Raw genomic sequence first — 22,452 nt, forward strand, 5'->3', positions numbered from 1 at the left:
GTAGCAACAAAACAACAATTCTTCAGGATCTGGATCTGGGTTCATCACTGGATAGTCGATGACAATAAAAAGATTCAAAATAAATTCAGGCATACTTTCCCATTTGCAGAATTGTTGCAAAAAATACAATAGAAGTCCATTTACCCAAACTGAATGGGGTCATCTATTTACTTTGGAGAGCATTTGGAAATATGTAATTGTGACCCACCTAAAAGCTATTATGACATTTCTCATTTGATAAATCCAGGGATCTACTCTTGTAAATTTCTTGAAAAGTGGGAAATGTGCTATTCATTCAACATATTTTGTAAAAGTATTATGTAGGTTTACTATTGTACAAGATTTCCTGAAACTTCCATACATACATACATACATACATACATACATACATACATACATAGATACTCAAATACATAAATACAAACATGTATTCATACATACATACATACATACATACATACATATGCGCGCATGCAATCAACCACACATGCATACATACATACATCTAAAGTTCAAAGGAATACAAGAATATAAATAATAAGATATTTGAGAGTTCATTTAAAGCTCTTTATTTTTCAAGAGAATTTTCATTACACATCTATAAGGTCTGTTTCAATTTAATTCCCTCTTTCTCGTCAAGATGTACATGTAACTAAAGAAGATTGGAAATATTTCCATGATGTTTATTTTGCACATATGTTAATGATTATTTTTTGATACATAGACCTGAGAATGGAGTTACTGTATACACAGTGCTTTACCAAATTAAATTTTGGATTCAATTTCGAGTTTAAAAAATATGTGTGCCTTTAGACCTGTTGGAAGGCAAGATTAAGATTCAGGAGAGGAATAAGTATCAAACAAATCAGTTTCATCAGCACAGCAACATAATCTTATGTGACCCTAAATATTCTTTTTTACCTGCTATAATTTTTCTTTTTCTTTATATAGTTTCTGTATGTAGAACAGTTCTGGAGCTATTTGCACATCAAAAGTGATTTCAAGTGGATGGAACAAAGCAAATAAATATTTGGAGAATTTAAAATCTGCATTATCAAAGGAATGTCTCAAAACTTTTGAGATTAGTTTCTCCAAGGAAACAATTGAGAAATTTTACGTTTAAATTGACCTTTCAGTTAGTGAACATTTAATTGCATCAAATTGATTGTCATGCAGTGTGCTAATATAACCTTAAGTTTTATCTTCCTTGGTTTGTTCAGTCTTACAGATTCATAAGTACAGTATTTTACAGTTGCAAAAAAATTGTTGGTAAAAATGTGTTATCTGATACTAAAAGACTTCATTAGGTCTATCAACTTCATGTAACATAACACAGCAGTCAAAGAGTTATCTCCCATTATCTCCATAGTGATGATTCCCAACTGAGAGATGGGTAATTTAATGGCTATCACCATGGATATTTTTCTACATGTTTTCAGATAAATCCTGATAATTTTTGTTGGATGAGTCCTGTGATGCAAAACTTGAGTGTCAGTAGGGACAGCTACTGATAAATCAGATTCATATGGTAATGTTAATCCCTAAATTTACTTAAATCTGGTGTTAAATTACATTTTTATCATACTTTTTTTTCTGCCACTGATTATTTTTTATCTGTAGAGAACTAGATATGCTGATAAAAGTGGAGTGTACTGGATGTTGTTTGCCCCATCAAAGTAATACCAAGAGTTATATCCCCCCCTAGTGAGGGGAGAGATGGTGATCTAATGCTTGATGCACTGCTCAGATTTAATTGATATTTCAGATCATATGTGTTATAATTACTGTTATCTCATATAACAAAGTAAATAAGATAATTTGGTTTGATCATGCCATTATTTCAGCATACAACTTGTAAGCATATTTTTTAGTTAAGCCATGTGCATCATCATCAGCACCACCATGATTGCTGCTGTGTTTCAGATAAGAAAGTATTAGCATAAATTATGATCCATCTTGATTTTACTCAGTGCCCTTCTGTTTACCATTTGCAAGACTCTCTCTCTCTCTCTCTCTCTCTCTCTCTCACACACACACACACACACAGAACACAAATATCAAAACCAAGCATTAATGTTTAGGGAAATACAATTATGATGACACATTGGCTTATTCCATGTACGTATTAGGGTATTTTGTTTATTAATAATTTCACATGAAGTATACATTGTGCACACAAACACACCTATACCTAGTGGATCCTGTAAATAAACATTACCCACCCCTCCCCATGTATCCAGTATTTGATGGTATGCAGATGATGATCTATAGTGAGTCCTTCTATCTATTATGATAGTATTAGATGGTATCCAAATGATACTCTGTAGTGAGCTTTTCTATACACTGTATATTGGAGTAGTATTAGATGGTATCCAAATGATACTTTGTAGCGATCCCTTCTATATATTGCGGAAGTATTAGATGGTATCCAAATGATACTCTGTAGTGAGCTCTTCTATACACTGTATATTGGAGTAGTATTAGATGGTATCCAAATGATACTTTGTAGTGATCCCTTCTATATATTGCAGAAGTATTAGGTGGTATCCAAATGATACTTTGTAGCGAGCCCTTCTATATATTGTGAGTTGGTATATTTTGTGATTAGTTTCCCATTATTAGTGGGCATAATTCATGATCAGTTGAACATTAAATTGAGGTGTTTTCTTAGGCAATCTTCACTGTTGTGTAATACTAGCCCTGAATTATTTTTTTAGAAATCATTTGTGTCACACAGTTCCCACTATTAGGTCAGTCCGGATCAAACACAGCAGTGTGTCTATTGAGAAAGCACCTTGACTGTATTGCTGTGTCGAAAAATGTAACAACACAAAATCTGAATTTAATGAGATGTTTTGTTCATTCTAGAACCAAGCTTTAGAAGCAATTCTTCTGTAGACAGCATCTAGAGAAACTATGATTTCTATGATTTTTATGATTTCTATATTTTTATGATTCTATGATTTCTGTGATTTTTATGCAAGTCAGTACTGATCTTTTTTAAATGATATACTATCATTCATTTACCTGTAATGCCTTACACAGGTTCTCTGCTATTCTTTATGTGAATGCTGTACAATGTGACATAATGGAGAAGTTCAATTTCCTTTTGAAACCAAATACTTCAAGAAAACTGTTAGAAGTCTTTGAAAACTTCTTGATAAGCCCTTGAAGAAACTCTCCAGGGATGTGTGAACTATTTCAGCACTCAAGGGTTTGATGTGTACTGCATTCTATCTTCAAGGTCAGGGTCATGGTTCAATATTTTACATTTTCATCATATTTTTTTCCCTCTCTTTAAAGTTAAGGTCCATTTAGATAATTGATGAAGCTTGGTATACCAATACATCATTGTAATTTGGTGCATGGTTTTCAGTAAGAACAATAATAAGAATAATAAAACAGAAAAGAAGACTGAATGCCATTACGCTGGTTCGCCTTGTCCGAATGGCTATTTTTAGAAACTGAGATCACTGTGTGTGACGTTTCACAGAGGTAAAAAGTACAAGGGCCATTGTAAATGTTTGTGACCTCACAAAGGTACAGATAAATTCATGGAATTTGATCAGTAATAGTAGAAGTATTCATCCACATATCAGGAAAAAGCAGAGTGAGCCTCGAACTATTTCTTGTTATCTTCATCATCCTTCACTACAAAATGGTATTTCATTGTACAATCTGTGCACACCTTCCAAAATACATGTAATTCATTAGGAATAAATAAAAAGATATGTAAAATTATTATTATATCTTCACTAAATGAGTGTAATTTATACAGAACAGTACTACACATGCATGTCCTCATGTATTTTAAGTCCTTGACCTAGTATGTGCAGCATTGACCTTGGCCTCCTGACAGCACAGTATTAACCCTGATATGTCAACACAGTATGACAACAGATCTGGGATTTACACATTTTGAATTTGGTTGTGATCATATATGTGTAAACATTTGTAGATATCTGTACACTTATTTCATACAAAGAGATTGTGGTATATGCCATCTGTATTTAAATCAATGCCATATGCTGGTCTTGTTATGTGGTATATGCCATCTGTGTTTAAATCAATGCCATATGCTGGTCTTGTTATGTGGGATATGCCATCTGTATTTAAATCAATGCCATATGCTGGTCTTGTTATGTGGTATATGCCATCTGTGTTTAAATCAATGCCATATGCTGGTCTTGTTATGTGGTATATGCCATCTGTGTTTAAATCAATGCCATATGCTGGTCTTGTTATGTGGTATATGCCATCTGTGTTTAAATCAATGCCATATGCTGGTCTTGTTATGTGGTATATGCCATCTGTGTTTAAATCAATGCCATATGCTGGTCTTGTTATGTGGTAGATGCCATCTGTATTTAAATCAATGCCATATGCTGGTCTTGTTATGTGGTATATGCCATCTGTGTTTAAATCAATGCCATATGCTGGTCTTGTTATGTGGTAGATGCCATCTGTATTTAAATCAATGCCATATGCTGGTCTTGTTATGTGGTATATGCCATCTGTGTTTAAATCAATGCCATATACTGGTCTTGTTATGCGGTATATGCCATCTGTATTTAAATCAATGCCATATGCTGGTCTTGTTATGTGGTATATGCCATCTGTGTTTAAATCAATGCCATATACTGGTCCTGTTAATAAGCATCCAAAGCTGTAACAATAAGAAGGTTAGAAGTATCCATCCTGTCAATTTAACAATTTACTGCCTGACTTATTTAGTTTCTGGATCAATAAAAATAACTGAAGCCTGATTTTAGATTTTGTAAAATTCATAGAGTAGTTGATTGTAGTGAGCATTTTTAAGCGATGGAATTTTTTAAAATAAATTTCACAGTTTAAGACTGACATCACAAAAGTAAATTCCATTATAGTTTGTCATCATTATTTTGTAACCTCTTCATATATTCAGCCTGTTATTAATAAATGCCAAATCCCCCCCCTCCCCCGTTTATTGAACAAAGTTGCCAAAACATTAAGCTGGCAAAACATTGGTTTTTATTTCATAAAATGTAACTTGTGTCAAATGTCAGAATTATTTGTTTGATCAATTTTTAGTTTTAAGAACCCTCTGAATTACCATGTCACTTTTTGCTATACTTTTCTTTCAGTTCACCATAATCAGACTTATTCTAGAACTTATATATTCAAGAGTTGCAAGCAAAAAGTAACAAAAAAAAACACCTTTACAATTCCAGTCTGGGTGTGATGTGTGAATTGGGAAAACAGGATTGAACATCAGTATTGAATGCAATATCAACTATGTCAAATAATGAGGATGCAGTAAAATGAGTAATTAAGTGTGAAAAGGTTACATCTAGATCTGTCATCACACTATTCCAGTGGATCCAGATCTGTCATCACAATATTCCAGTGGATCCAGATCTGTCATCACAATATTCCAGTGGATCCAGATCTGTCATCACACAATATTCTGATAGACTTAGATTTGTCATCACACATTATTCTGGTAGATCTAGGTCTGTCATAACACCACATTTCAGTAGATCTAGTGCTGTCATCACACATTATTCCAGTAGATCAGTATCTGTCATCACACATTATTCCAGTAGATCTATATCTGTCAATACACACATTATTCCAGTAGATCTATATCTGTCATCACACATTATTCCAGTAGATCTATATCTGTCATCACACATTATTCCAGTAGATCTATATCTGTCATCACACATTATTCCAGTAGATCTATATCTGTCATCACACATTATTCCAGTAGATCTAGATATGTCATCATACAATATTTTCTGTCATCATACAGTATTTCAGTAGACCTTGATTTGTCATGATTTGTCATAACACCATATTTCAGTAGATCAGACATAAAATTCATAAACCTTTCAAGACTTAGATTGTGATTTTACTCAAAATATTAAGATAAAAAATCATCAGAGCTGTCAATGATAATTGTGTGAGTTGTGTGAATGTTTTGTTTTGAATTCTTTGCTTTTAAACTATTCTTCAAAACTGTGAAGGCATTTGCTTAGGTGTGACATTGAATTTTGCTCATTGAGGTCTCTTCCTGATCTGAGGTCACGTTGCCATCAAATTTACCTAACCCCAAGTCTTACACAAATAAGTTCTGTCTGTTCATAAGGCTGCATTTGTCAATTTTAGTAATATTTCTTCTGTAAACTTTGTTACTCAAATTGCAAAATAAACTTTATGATGGAAAGCCAGTTTCTATGATATTTTCTTGAAATTTCTAGAACTCCTGGTCCATGAAAGGATGATAATTCTTCGTTTATAGTGTTTACAGTTGTATGCATATTTGTAGGTCTACCCAACCCCCCTCATCAGCCAGCTTGAGATTACCTTGTGCATTGGACATCATCTTCAAAGGCCACCATATACATGCCATATAATAATAATAATAATGACCTTATTTAAAGAGGGTAACACAATTAGCTAAGAACTAATCTACCTTGAGGCCCTCATACAAAGGAATTTATTTATTTTAGCTGCATCTCTGAAGTCACTGGATATATTGGGTTTGGAAGAAGGAAATAGAGTGGGCATTTCTAATCTCAACTGGAATACTATTCCAGAGCAAAGTTCCAGAGTATTGGACACTTTTTAAAAAAAATAACTCCTTATTTGGTTTGGGAGTTTTATACTGTTTGTTAGACATGGATCGCAGGTGGGGAGTATTACCAGGTAGCCTATCCTGGAATAGTGATTGTAAATATTCAGGAGCACTATTATGGGATATCCTGTACATTAATTTGGCTTCTCTCAGACCCAGATCTACCATTGTATAATGTGCCAGCTGATCTGGGTCTCTGCTGTTTGTTGGGTGTAATCAGTAGAACAAACAACATTATGCTCCAGCAGATCAGGATCTTTGTAGTTTGCAGTTTGGTTCGACTTGTGTATATATATATATATATATATATATATATATATATATATATATATATATATATATATATATACAGTAGATGCTACACTCTAAAGTTGAGTGTAATTGACTCTTACACCAGTATAAGTTTAATAGAGTCATTATCTTCTGTATATACTGTTTCTTTAGTTTTTTATGTAAAATCTGTAAGGACATATTTGAAGATGAGATGCAAACGAAGTTTTTGATTAGTTAACAGTAATAAATGATCACACAAATGTACACTGTTTGTGTGTTGAATGGCTGTCTTACAATTAATGCCAATTAACTTTTCTATTTTCAGGGAATGGTTGTGAATGGATTTGTAAATGTTGTGATATCCAACATTGAAAAGCGTTATGATCTCAGCAGTACAGAATCTGGTACTGTTGCAAGCTGTTATGACATTGCTTCTGCCGTTCTTCTAATACCAGTTAGCTATTTTGGTGGACTTGGATGTAAACCTCGATACTTAGCAATTGGAGTCTTTGTAATGGGCATAGGATCATTCATATTTGCTCTTCCACAATTTACTACAGGACCTTACGAAGTGAATGATTCTTCCCTGAGAATGATGTGTACGTCGGAGATTAATGGCACAAGCAGTGAATGTGATACAAGTAAAGCTACACATATCGTGTCAGACTATAAATATGTATTTTTTCTTGGACAACTTTTACATGGAGCAGGTGCAGCTCCATTGTATACACTGGGAGTTACATATCTTGACGATAACTTGCCACTTCGCTCATCAGCATTTTATGTTGGTAAGTATTCTGGCTTCTAATAAATTACAGGTAAAACCCGTTATAACATGATTTGTTATAACGTGATTCCAATTGTAACATGATGACAGCATGGCTCCCATTTTTTTATTTAAGGTGACCTCTCTTTTTAACATCCTAAATACATGCTCTCAGAAAAACCAATTACTAGTGCCCCTCACAAATTTCTAATTCCAGCACTGTGTTTAATGTTGCCTTAACTTGCAAAATTTTCTAAAACATATTGCAGTGTTATATCTGTTAACAAAAAGTTCAGGCAAGTTAAAAGATTTTAGAATACAGTTGGCTGTGTTTAATGTTTGGTAACATTGAATGTTCAATGTACATTTTCTATGGGGAAGTTTTTTGAAAAATTTGTTAATGCAATCCGACTTATATCGTGATGTTATTCTTTGGACCCTGAGCATCACAAATAATGGGTTCTATCTGTATAACGTTAGAATTTAATGATATGAAATAAAAGGATTGTGAACATTCATTAAGGCCTCAGTGGTTAGCATGTCAAACACATCAACAAAAGATTTTGGGTTCAGATCCTGCCCAGACCAGGCACAATTGCTATTATGTGTCCCTGGCCAATATACTTTATGAAAATTCATGTTTTAATGTTGGTGGTCTACATCTGGTCCAATGACCATCAAGTTCAGCTTGTGATAAAACTCCAAATTGTATAATTTTGAAAATATGTGGTGTCACCTCCCTGTAGCAGCACAGAGGTTTAGCAGTTAGCAGGCCAGAAGGGTGTGATTTTAATCCCAACCAGGTTGTCAAATGCTTTGGTGTCTCCCTCAGGTCAGGGCACTTTTTTGTGATTGCCTCAACATGATATAACCTATCATGTGTTGATGTGCCATTAAACACCATGCAAACAAATAGGCACAATCTCTTGACACTGGTCAAGTTTCTAAAGTCCCTCATTTTCTCTAGCCAAAGTTCTGATATTTTAACCCTATCTAGATATTTATGTGCTTCGGGCCTGTGAATTTCATTGGATGCAGCAGCAGCAAGCCACCACATCCAATCAAATTAATTTTTTCAAATTGGAACACTGTTCCTACATGATCGAGACAAGGGGAGCACACAACCTGAATGGACTCATAAGTAAGCAATTTTCCTCTGCCAGTCCATGTTTGTACAAATACCATTTACTCAAATACACCTGTAATGGCTTTATTCTGGTACGTAGTCATACTTTCGATGGTAACCTTACAAAATATCCTTTTGAAGTCAATGGCCTCCACCACTGCTAATAGGTACTATTGGTTAGTTGCAATTAAGGGAAGCAACTCATGAAATCAAATACTGTTACTAGGACAAAGCACTACAATATATGCCAAGGTGCAGAATGGGTTAACATATCGGAACATTGGCTACTGAAGATGAAAGCCCCTTTGAATCATAAATTCATTTAGCACATGCCCAGTAGTGTAAGTTAATGCAACGTTTACTTGTAGTGTTGAGTCAGCAACACGCAGTGCCAACTTGTGATACACAAATTGTATTCTTTGTACACTTCTGTCTAATTTTCAAGACTGAAATTATTTGGCAAATTCTGTATTCAGACTTTTCATACACTACACATTGATTGTGTGTTGGACTTTCCTCATGCATTTTCATACATTACACATTGATTGTGTGTCAGACTTCCCTCATGCATTTTCATACACTACACATTGATTGTGTGTCTGACTTCCCTCATGCATTTTCATACACTACACATTGATTGTGTGTCAGACTTCCCTCATGCATTTTTATACTCTGATTCTGTCACAGAAGTTACCTTTAGACCCACATCGGAGGTTGATTTTGATTTTGATATTTACTTTTGTCATGGGCTTTGAATTTTATTTTCATAAATTAGACCTTTGAACTCAGATATAAGATTGAATTTATGTCTGTTGTTGATGGATATTTGAGACATACTTGACAAAATGGCATGTATACTAATGAGTCATGCTTTTTAACAAATTGATTACATTATGATGAGTCATACTGCCTTTTGGCAATTTCCTTTTATCTGGTTGCTATTTTAGTCTTTATCTTGAATTCTTTTATCTGCCTGCCCACATGTGAATGACCAACATATCTATATTCAGATGATTATTTACGGTACCAACTGATATCGGTATCTCCAGTTGAATGAACGGCTACAATCAGCTGGTTTTGCCAGTATCTTGCTTAGCCACATTTGCTTACCGGTTGATATTGACCAGTACCCTAATTTAATTTCCAGATGATCTGCAGTAACTACACAGTTTTGGCAACCAGTCACTGAATTCCAAACAATTCCAATCTAAATGTAGGAAATGACGGAGAATTCCTGGTGTATGAGATGCTTATGGAAATATAATTTATTTTAAATGACATAAAATGATCAGATTATAACATTAGGCTTGTATGCATCTTGCTGACAGAAACTCACTAACAAATATGAGTGAAAGAGTGGAAATTTCAAACCTTGCTCATTATGTAAGGGAATAGTCTGCATTATCTTCTTTTGACAGTTAGATCTATTTAGATTGAACTAGGTCACTGTGATTGTCACACTGGTCATGTAGCATTCAACACCAACTATTTCAGTAATGAATGTCATTGTTTAGAATTTGATTCTTCATACCTTTTAAAGTGGCAAGTATACACTTCATTTGGATTGGTATATATCCATGTTCCTTTGGAAGGTCATTATTTAGATGCCTGAGAGGTGCATATGGCAAAATTAGTGTTAAGGTATGTCAACATTTTTGGACAAAATGAACCTAAAGATGAGATCCAGTACAGTCATGATTGGTTCTCACACGCTGTCAATTGCATGCATATTGAAAAATAAAATAATACTACCCTTGATTGTGATGATTCCACTCGACAGTCTCTTATTTTAACCCAAGTTGAGTACGTGGCCACCATTGTAAAAGGCCATAGTGATAAATAATTTTTCTCAGAAAGTTTCTTAGTGACATTTAAGGTGCAGAGCATTCAGTAATCAGGATTAAACAGACTTTGGTTAAATTTTAAAGTAACAATTTATATTTTATTTAAAATGAGTAAATGTGCATACATGACCCATGTGACTTGTACTATAGGTGTGATAGCTGTTGAAATATCCCCATTTATTGCTGGAAATTGCATATATTCACAGCCTTAATTGTTCATATTACTGATAATAATGTATGTCAAAGCACACTTCATGACATGCATTGCAAAATGCATTCTCTGTGTGTTTGGGAACATGGGCACTAATAAGCAGATATGACCTTTGATTGGGGGCTGTTCCATCAAGGCTGTGTTGTGATGATGTAAGGTTATAATATTGAATTACAAGTATGTTAATTCATATCATGGCTGATTATTATAAGGTAAAAAATGTAATTTAGTATATGTAGTTAAATAAAATTTGGCAAATTTTCAGTGTGATTCATGTACATACCTGTATTATAAGAGGGACAGAGCTATACTGAGGGGCATCATAGTGAGGGTCCATTATATAACGCATACTTCCATTGGATATAGTAATAATCTACAAGTTTTATAGTGAGGTCCTCTATATATGGCAATCTGCACTTTGAAAATACAATGCATGTCTGTATGCATGTGTGTGAAATGGACTTTTAACCTAGCTTTGACAATTTTTCAGTCAAATTGCTATGATGTCTGCAGTGTGGTAGCCTATACTGATGTCTAGAACTTAGACATCATGCCGCAGCCATGTATCATCATATCCCACCCAGTCTTTGGTTAGACTTGGTCATGGTTCGAACCTACGACTTAATAGTACTGTTTACAAATATGGTGAGGTCCTCTTCATATGCCACTTTCATCAATCTAATGAGTACAGTGTATGTATGCATGTGTCTATATACATGTATGTGTGTGTATTTGCATGTGTATGTGTGTGTGTGTGTTTGAATGTGTATGTGTGTGTGTCTATCTGTGTGTGTTTGGATGTATATTTGTGTGTGTCTATGTGTGTGCAATTGGGACAGTTAACATAACATATCGCTATGATGTCTACAGTGTGGCAGTTTATAGTGATGTCTAGCACTGGGGCCTGATGCCACAGACATGTAGCATCATGTCCCACTCAGTCTTATTATCCTGACACCATCTGACTAGCCCCAAACACTAACCTCTTAATCCTGAGCACTAAGCGAGGCAGCTGGCAGTATATTTTTATAATTCTTTGGTATGACTTGGTCAGGTCTCGAACCCACGACCTCTCACATCCAAGGCAGTTAGGCCACTGGACTTAATTTTGAGATTAGTTACAAAAATGTTTTCTGTGAGTTCTGAATCATCTCATTGAAGTTTCACTAACTGCCATTGTACTACTGTATTACATTTACACATTGATATAATTCTTATCTGGTAACAGTAAAAAATAGTGTGATTGTTTATAACAGGGTTCTTAAAAATTTCAAAACTGAAGAGTCATTTGACTCTTGACTCCAAAACCTCAGGAGTCAAAAGGAAAACCTCAAGAGTCAAAACTAAAATAAAAATCTCAAGAGTGATTTGTTTTTCAGTTGTGAGCTCATGTGTGTGAAATGGACTTTTAACCTAGCTTTGACAATTTTTCAATGACCTATATAAAGTTCCATGGAGTATGATCCAAAATTTGGATGACATAGATGAAGCCATGAGGGTGTGGACTGACTTATTTATGGATGTAGTATCTAAGCATGCACCACTGAAAGTACATCGAGTAAAGACTGATATTCAACCTAATTGGCTTACTACTGAAATCCTAGATGCTATGAAAACACGAGACAAATTCAAGGCTATGGAAAACCATGCACAATATAAAGTATGGAGAAATAAAATAACAAGTATGATCAAAAAAGCTAAAAAAACTTATTATCAATCATTGCTTGAAAACAAAAAGAGCAACACAAACTCCATCTGGAAAGTCTTCAGTGAACTCACTGGATGAACGCACAAAAAACAGACAAATAAAATTCACTGACTTCTGGTAAATGACACCATAGTCACTGATGAAAATGACATTGCAAATGTTTTCAATGATTTTTTCATCAACATTACCACAAAGTTAAAAGAGCCAGTGATAGAAAACAACTTTAATGAACTGAAAAAGTTCTGCAGCAGTAAAATCTCAAAGGAGGTATGTTTCTCTATCCCACCAGTGTCAAAAAACTTTGTTAAAAAATGTCTCAGTGAACTTGATACCAAGAAAGCTACAGGACTTGATCAGATTGGTCCACGACTCATTAAATCTTCTGCCTTTGCTATTGTAGATAGCATAACATTCATAATTAATTTAAGTATTGCAACCTCATCTGTCCCCAAAATATGGAAAACTGCAGAAGTAACTCCTATTCACAAATCTGGTTCTAAGGATGATGCTGATAACTACCGACCAATTTCAATACTACCAAACTTGTCAAAATTGATTGAAAAACATGTCCATGACTCATTCGTGTCATATTTAACCAAACACTTGCTGTTACACCCTAATCAATCAGGCTTTAGACAGAACCATTCCTGTGAGACTGCCTTGATCTCCCTAACTGATAAATGGCTTCAAGCACTTGACCAAGGTAGAATAATAGGAACTGTATTTGTAGATTTCAGGAAAGCTTTTGACATGGTGGATCATGAAATCCTTTTGAAGAAACTGAAAATCTACCAGTGTGATGAAAGAACAATTAGATGGTTTACTTCGTACTTAAATGAGAGAACACAACATGTTTACATAAATAATGTTCTGTCTGAACCTGAAACAATTAGATATGGAGTACCACAAGGCTCAATTCTAGGTCCACTACTATTCATTTTATTTATTAATGACCTACCACTTTTACTAAGAGACTCAATATCATCTACAGATCTCTATGCAGATGACACAACATTGTCAGACATCCAAAACACAAAGCATGAGCTCGAAATTTCTTTACAGAATGCACTAAACAAACTGGAAAACTGGTGCACATGTAATGGCATGGTGGTAAATACTGGTAAAACTAAAATATTACTTATCTCAACACAGCAAAGAAGGACAAATCTTGATAGTGATGAACTATGTCTGACATGGAAGGATACAAATCAGCAAATAGTCTGTCATGATAGGCTACTTGGTGTTCTGGTAGATAATAACCTATCATGGACTGAACATATCAAACATACCAGTAAAAATGTCAATTCAAGTTTATGGCTTCTCAGTAGGATAAGACATTTTCTCCCTGAAAGGCACAGGAAACTATTTTATAATTGTTACATACAACCCTATTTGGACTACTGTAGTACAGTATGGGGTAATTCAAATGATAAAAACATAGCAAAGCTGGCACATCTTCAAAAAAGAGCATTTGGGCTAATATCAATCCAGAAAGAAAGCAAGGAAAGTTTAGCTGGTAGGTTAAAAATATTACCTATTAAAGACCGAATCTGTTTGAGAAAAGCCAAATTAATGTACAGGATATCTCAGAATAGTGCTCCTGAATATTTAAAATCACTATTCCAGTATAGGCTACCTGGTAATACTCCCCACCTGCGATCCATGTCTACCAAACAGTATAAAATTCCCAAACCAAATAAGGAGTTATTTAAAAAAAGTTTCCAATACCCTGGAACTCTACTCTGGAATAGTATTCCAGCTGAGATTAGAAATGCCCACTCTATTTCCTTCTTCCAAACCCAATATATCCAGTGGCTTCAGAGATGCAGCTTAAATAAATGAATTCCTTTGTATGAGGGCCTCAAGGTAGATTAGTTTTTAGCTAATTGTGTTACCCTCTTTAAATAAGGTCATTAAATAAGGTCATTATTATTATTATTATTATTATTATTATACCTGGGATTGTTTGTCGTTCATGGAGCAGGCTGATGTCTCATGCTGAATAAAGAGAAACAGCAAACTCTTACTGAATGATACATTAATCAAAACAGCCAAAGATTTTAATATTACACCAATCGAAGCAAATTAATTGCCAGTAAAACATAATTAAAGTTTCTCCAATATCTTTGACATCTGGCTTTCCGTCCCCCCCCACCTTATTTTCTATAATTTAATCTAATTGATTATAATTCAATAGACAATTAAACAAATGTTTGTGTTTAATAAAAAAATTGATAAAATCAAGTCATAACTGATTCTGAATATTTAACATTTTGATGACCGCAGCAAATTAATGGGCAATAAAACATGAAATTTTGTCCACTTACCTTTGTACTGGTTTCCAGAGTCACCATACTTTCGAATTTTGTCTAATTAATATTAATTTGATGAGTAATCAAATGAACACTGATATTGGATTAAAAGCTAATCCAATCAAGTGATAATGGCTTCCCTCTACATCCGACTATCATTAACATCAAATATAATCTCAAAACAATCAAATCTTTATTTGTTTATGCACACCTAAGTTTGACATTAGTGGCTAATTAGCTATGCCTGGTTTATAATGATTTTAAATAGGTGTGATATTATTAGACAATGATGTGTAGACATGTAGATAACTTCAATCCTTGGTGTATGCAGCAAATTTGTTATGGATGGTATGTGCTAAGTAGGAAATTAAGATGGAGGTGAATCAAGAACACATCAGACTGATGCTCTGATAAAAATGAATGTCCATGATTCAAATGTACAGGTTGGAATTTATGTGTCAGAAATGGGTCAAATTTATATTCCAAGCATTAAAACCAGAAGGTATGCATCTTTGGGGAACCCTCTGTGAATTCATTTATGTTCAAGGGTATCAGTTTTTGTGGTTGTGGTGAAAAAGAAACATTTCTGTACGTAAATAATTTTTCTGGTTCTTATTGTTTACCCAGTGAAGGATTTTTTCATTAGGTCTTTGAATTCGTTGATTGGGAAATGGATCCAATTGTTTCCATCATGTGAGATCATTATTCATTGTGTCTTGGAATTTTTGGGTTGAAAAATGGATCCAATTATTTCCGTCATGTGAGATCATTATTCATTGTGTCTTGGAATTTTTGGGTTGAGAAATGGATCCAATTATTTCCATCATGTGAGATCATTATTAATCGTGTCTTGGAATTTTTGGGCTGGGAAATGGTCCAATTGTTTCCATCATGTGAGATTATTATTTGTTGGATCTTTGAATTCATGGATTGGGAAATGGGTCATATTGTTTCCATCATGTGAGATTATTATTCACTGGGACTTTCAATTTTTGAGTTGGGAAATGGGTCATATCCTTGGTGAGATTATTACTCACTGGGCCTTTAAATATGTGGTTTGTAACAACCACAAAAACCTCTGTGAATTTAAATTAGCTATACATTGATATGTCTGGAAACAAAGTTTGGATAGTATATATACGTTCGGTTTCTATTTTACAGATATATTTTATGTGCTAGCTATTGTTTTCAGTTGTATATGTATACTTTATGCTCAATCCATTGTGTTCAATTGTACAGGTATATTGTTTGCGTTCAGTATTGCTTTCTATTTTGCAGATGTATTGTTTGCAATAGGTATTGTTTTCTCTTTTACAAGTGTTTTGTATGCCATTTTGGTGTAGTTGTCTATTTTACAGGTGTATTGTTTGCTGTAGGTATTGTTTTCTCTTTTACAAGTGTATTGTAAGCTGTAGGTATTGTTTTCTATTTTACAGGTATATTGTATGCTATAGGTACTGTTTTCTATTTTACAAGTGTATTGTAAGCTGTAGGTATTGCATTCTATTTTACAGGTGTATTGTATGCTATAGGTATTGCATTCTATTTCACAAGTGTATTGTATGCTATAGGTATTGCATTCTATTTTACAGGTGTATTGTTTTCTATTTTACAGGTGTATTGTATGCTATAGGTATTGTTTTCTATTTTACAGGTATATTTTATGCTCTAGCCATTATTGGTCCTGCCATTGGCTATCTGGCTGGTGGGGCATTCCTTGATCTCTATGTAGATATAAATAGACTAGATTATAACAGGTAGGTTACAAAGGAACTACTACTATTACTACTACTATTTCTCCTACTACAACTATTTCTAGAACTACTACTACTACTAATAATCATCATCATCAGCATTGTACAGATTTCTGGCTTTAAGTTTAGCATATTATTATATAGTTCTGCAATAATAATAGTAATGATAACAATAATGATAATAATGATAATGGTTTCATAATGTGATCACTATGCTATTTTTCTGTTGTCATCAAGGTAGGATGGAGACATTCTGGTTTCTTATAATCCATACAACTTAAATACTAATGCAGCATCACTTGTGCCATATTATGTTGGAATGTAAGATTCAAGAATTTTGAATATTTTAAATTGTTACTTTGTCAGAGATATTGCCATTATTCTTATATGTTCCTTTTGGAATGCAAAAGTATTTCTAGTATTTGTGAAGTCATAAACTAGTATGCCTAGAATATATTCATGATGTACAGGAATTTAATATTAACTTAGTGTAAAAATTAATTACACTTCACTGATTGTAGTATAATTATGTTAATTCTTCTGCTCCAGTTTTTTTGTCTTGCCTGTGAATGCCAAGACATTGGTGTCACTTCCGCAGCAGTACTATGATCATCAGCAGTCAGTCAATTAACGTTTTTGAAAATTGTATAAATTCATTGGCAGCTGGATTCAAAAGAACATTCAGCATTATAGTATCGTATGTCCTCTTGTGATCAGGATGCGCTTGGATTTTCTGTCTTGCCTACTTTCTATGTTTTCAGATGGTAAAAAATATTGAATTTTTTTTGCTCTCAGAAAAAAATACTATGAATCGGGGGAAGAAAAATCATCCAGCAACAAAATGTGCTTCCTTTAAAATAAAATCATACACATTTTGTTTATTTCTATGAATTGGGTAATAAGTGAAGAACGGTTATTACTTGTCAAGGTTTTTGTATATTGGTAAACTAAATAAGAATTTTTGGATGAATTTAACTGAAGGTATTCAAGACAGGAAAATGCATATAATTTAGGCATCAAGTGTACAAATCCATGTATGAAGGTAGTTAGAAGCACCAACAGGAGAAGGAAGTGTCTTTTCCTTCCCATTCAAGATTTAAGTGATATTTAAGCTTCCACCATTTCTGTTTGGATTGTTTTAACTGTCAAGAGAACCTACCAGTCCATTACCAATAGGGACATGTCTTTCATGAAAACTAAAGCCCATGAGGTTTGAACCATTGCTGCCTCATGGACCTGTTTAGCTGTTTAGTTTTTTTTCATTTTTGGAGGATGTGATGAAATCCACATGTGGCACCTTGACACTACTTTCTCCTCCTTTCACCATTGCTTGCTAACCCATGAGAGCAAAGTCGTTTTCTCACTGGGCCCAATCATCATCACACTGAATATGGCCCATCTTGATAACATCTTGAAGTTGTCTCCTGATCCTCACTGAAAGTCTTATTTGTGTTGGTATGTTCTTCACCAGCATCAGGAACCTCCAACCAAACTGACACTGAACTGTTGCTATTGCTACATTTCCTCCTACATTGATGTCCCACCAAGTTAGGCTGCTCCCACAAAAAGAATAAAGGTGACAATACACATGGTAAATTGGGTGGGGTGTCCCAGAAGCAATCCAGTGTTTAAAAATCTATAGTTTCACCCTAATCAGCAGACATAATATTTTCTATTTTCCTCCTAATAAAAGTAACAAGCATGCAAGAGTAACAGTAGGTATGACAGCATTAAAATCAATTTATCCCCATTTTACACCCTGAATAAAAACTACATTTTAATGAATCTGTTTTGGCATCTGAAAACATGCAGAAAGTGCAGCAAAAGGCAAACAAGGAGCTATGTTTTGTAGAACACTTGTTTTATTTTTCCCTTTTGTTTCAGTATTACATTACCCAAAGACAATCCCAGATATGTGGGGGCATGGTGGATAGGGTTCCTTCTTTCTGGAGCGTTAGCAGTTATTGTGGCTTTTCCTATAGCTGGCTTCCCTATCTCGCTGCCAGGTAAAACAAACACATGCACAGACATTGTTACTGTAGTGGATGTACACTCTGTAACAGTTACAAACACGAAGGAGTATTTGTCTTAAGCTTTAGGCTGTCTTTGACATGCAATCCATCGTGCATTGCAAATAAATTGAAAATGCTTCCAATAAATGAGAGAGAAGCGTGAATTACTCTTCATGAAAGAATAGATCATATCGATGTTAATTTCTCAGTCTAAGACGCTAAGTTTATAATCTGCCTAAGATGATCCCAGGTCTTCTACTTTCAATAGTGACTGTAATCTGATTTCTAGTCTGCTAAACCAAAATCCCTCTGATTTGTATGTTCCCATGGATTCAGATAATTTTGAAATGGAGTCACCCATTTTTAGTAGAGGTTAAATGTCTTCCAAACTATATTTGTTGGACTCTGATTAAACAAACCATTCTGCCATGCCTGCATTGAATTTTCATCCATTTACTGGTATGTTTAAAATAACTCAAATTTGTCGGTCATGCAGCCAAAGGTTTTGTGTTTTGCCTTTGTGATGAAAAGCAGAGATGGAAAATTTTAATCAAATAATCATTTTGCACTCAGTACTGAGTTACAGAATTGATGCACAAATTCACTTCATATATATATATATATATATATATATATATATATATATAGTAATCCATGTGTTGGTCAATCTGTCCTTCTGTCTGTCCTTCCATCTGGTACTTGCTGGCACAATTAGTCTCAGTTTTTCAAGGATTGTCATCTCTTGTTGATGTACATCCTAAGATGTACAACATCCCATATAAAAAGTAACTATGACCTTTATGAACCACTTGGTTTGTTTTAATCCTCATACAGTATGGATTACCTTGAGAAATGACATAACTTGCATTGTTTTTATCCTCACTTAGAATGGAACACCTTGAGAAGTGACATAACTTGGTTTATTTTAATCTTCTCTCAATATGGATCATCTTGAGTAGCGACATATACAAAACTCTTTCTGTCTATATATATATATATATATATATATATATATATATATATATATATATATATATATATATATATATTTCTGATATAGGATACAAGAGTTTTGTACATGTCACTACTCAAGGTGTTCCATACTGAGTGAGGATTAAAATAAGCCAAGTTTACGTCACTACTCAAGCCATATATATGCATGCATGCTTTGCTGTACAATGAATGACAACATCATTTCTTGTTCTTTGAAGGTTCAGCAAAGTTTAAAGCTGAGAAAGAAGCAGAGGTATACCATAGGAAGAAAAAAGTAAAGGTAGTGCCCACAGAGGTGACTCCGAATGGACCCAAAAAAACAAATCTCAACTGCCTAAAAATTTTAAAATCTGTGAAAGTATTGCTGCTAAATCCCACATTTATGTTTCTCAACCTGGCAGCTGCATGCGAAGGTAAGAAAATTATTTAGAAGATTAAGGACTGAAAGTGTTGCCTCCCTTTTATCTCAAAATAAAGTTTGAAGAATTGCCTTTTTGGTTCATCATGTCCTACAATTTAAAACTGCTACAGTCTTGGGATTTCCTAATGTTAGTCATAGAAACACCTTGGGAATAAATAGTTCTGATATTGTGCCAAATGGTTACTTCCCTTATACCCAGGATTAATAGATTTACCTCCCCTACTTTGAAGGTTTTAAGGACACACAGTACTAATTGTATGGAAAAATGGGAATCAGTCTGGAAATGGGTCAACATGAAGTAGTGTATGTATGGATTTGGCTGGAAAGGATTGGTTAATAATGTAAGTTATGTTTTAGGAAAAAGAATCTTTTGAGAGCTTATCCTAGTTGTAAGTGAAAAAATGGTAGAGACATTGTTTTATTGATGGAATTTCTGTCCTTTAACAGTCTTGAGTTTGGAACACTCATTGCTAAAATTAGCACCTGACTCTTTGGTGCAGAATTGAAAGCACATGTTTCAGACACATGCAGGTCCAGAAAATGCTGAGGTCATATCCCTTTCTCTACACAGAAGGTGACATCCAGGTTTCATCTATACTGATAAATATAGGTTTGATCATGAGCACTAAGACAGTTTAAGTTATTGAATTTTTAAGATCATTGTGTTTGCATAGGTTTGCTGTGTGAACTGAATTAGTACCGTGAGTCCTTAAGAGTTATGCCTTGCATGATGCAGTACTTCTCTCCATGTAATATTATCACTATTTTTTGTTGTTCATCCTGTCCAAAAGTTCTTAATCACACCAGACATGGAATAATTCCATGTTAGTCATTAAAACTTTGTAACTGAATAGATCCTTTGCAATACATATTTGTCTTTAAATAATTGTCACAATGTGTAAAGAATTACATTTTGTATTTAATTCCGAGGATCATTACGCCTGTGATTTTTCAACTAATAGAAAGTTCCACATGAAAATAAAAGATGCTGTGATAAACTCTAGGATGTCTAGTGATTATTTTGAGCTTCTGATACCAAGAACATGTTTAAAATGGGGTATAAGTTGATGAACTCACTTCATAATTTTCACTGAAAGTTTACAAAACAGATACCAAAGTAGCGTGGGTACGTGGGAGAGCCTGCCAGTAGCTTCTCGTGGGTCGGTGGTTCTTTCCTGGGTTTTCCAGGGTTCTTCCTCCACCAGTTATACTGGCCGCCATATATGGCCTATCTTGTGCTGAAAATGGCGTTAAACCCCAGAACAACAACAACAACAAGATACCAAAGTATTCCTCTTTTAAAATTGTTTCAGATGTGAATTTTTATTGTCAACTTTATTTTTTTTCTTCCTTAGAAGTTATAATTTCTTTTTGTATACTTCCAGGCAACCTACTGAGCGGCTTTGCAACATTTACACCAAAATTTATAGAAGCTCAATTTAGTCTACCTGCTTCTGCAGCAGCACAGTATGTTGGTAAGAGTTGTTCCCCTTTACAGCCTTTACTAATGGAATAGTTCTTTTCATTACATGGAATAATCCTTGGATCTGGTATTTGTCCTAAAGTCAAGCCAAAAACTCTTAGTCTATGATGGAATTATTTCCAACCTGCCTTTGCTACATCTTCATCTAGAGCTTTGTTCAGTTTTGTTACTGTGGCACAAAGGAAAGCTTCAAGCAATGGGAACTATTGGTGTAATGGCCAGATGTCAACAAACCAAGGAATTTCATATCTCCTAGAAACTAGGATGTTTGCTTGGGTTTATCCATATAGTGTCTTGCATTTTAAACATTTGTTTCAAACAATTCATTTAACAGAGACAATATTCCTTAGATAATTGGGTATTTGTTAAAGCTTAACTTTCAGGATATTGATAATTCAGAGTCCTGAGATAATGCTAAACCTGCTTAAATCTATGGACTACATGCAGACTTAAATTTAAACATGAACTTAAATTAGTAATATATTTTATCGTGAAATTTCTTAAGTTAGATTTATTTAAAATGGGTTCCATTAAATGTCTTCAGCATGATTTTTCATTCATACAGTGGTAAAATTTAGACCAAAACTTAAAATTTAGTTCATATTTTTTTATATACATATAAATATTTCGTTCTTAGCATATAATTAACACTGTTGAAAGCTTACTCACTATTGTAGCAATGGATCATTGTACCATGAAATTTGTTGCCAGGTTATGCAGCCATCCCAGCAGGTGGAGGGGGCACATTTTTGGGAGGATACCTTGTGAAAAGGTTTGATCTTCATGTAAAGGGGATCATTAGACTATGTCTTGGGGTTACAGTTGCTGTTCTTGGCACAGCTTTAGCATTCCTTGTGTATTGCCCAAATGTGGCATTTGCTGGAATCAGTCTGGATTATGGCAGTACACTAAAAAATGGGTGAGTAAAAC

At 34.2% G+C, this 22,452-nt stretch overlaps 1 protein-coding gene across 2 annotated transcripts in view; it reads left to right on the forward strand.

Moving 5' to 3' along the window:
- Nucleotides 1-22,452, forward strand: part of LOC149784028 (solute carrier organic anion transporter family member 4A1-like) — a 169,563-nt gene that overhangs the window by 128,934 nt on the left and 18,177 nt on the right. For both annotated transcript variants that reach the window (XM_089932120.1, XM_089932121.1), the window contains exons 3-8: nucleotides 7,218-7,680; nucleotides 16,514-16,616; nucleotides 18,498-18,619; nucleotides 19,837-20,031; nucleotides 21,425-21,514; nucleotides 22,234-22,441. In XM_089932120.1, coding sequence (XP_089788246.1) covers nucleotides 7,218-7,680; nucleotides 16,514-16,616; nucleotides 18,498-18,619; nucleotides 19,837-20,031; nucleotides 21,425-21,514; nucleotides 22,234-22,441 — 1,181 coding nt within the window. The remainder of the gene's footprint in view (nucleotides 1-7,217; nucleotides 7,681-16,513; nucleotides 16,617-18,497; nucleotides 18,620-19,836; nucleotides 20,032-21,424; nucleotides 21,515-22,233; nucleotides 22,442-22,452) is intronic.

The sequence above is a fragment of the Sinohyriopsis cumingii genome, chromosome 14 (assembly GCF_028554795.1).
Source record: "Sinohyriopsis cumingii isolate HCF-2022 chromosome 14, ASM2855479v2, whole genome shotgun sequence".
In the NCBI taxonomy this organism is placed as follows: domain Eukaryota; kingdom Metazoa; phylum Mollusca; class Bivalvia; order Unionida; family Unionidae; genus Sinohyriopsis; species Sinohyriopsis cumingii.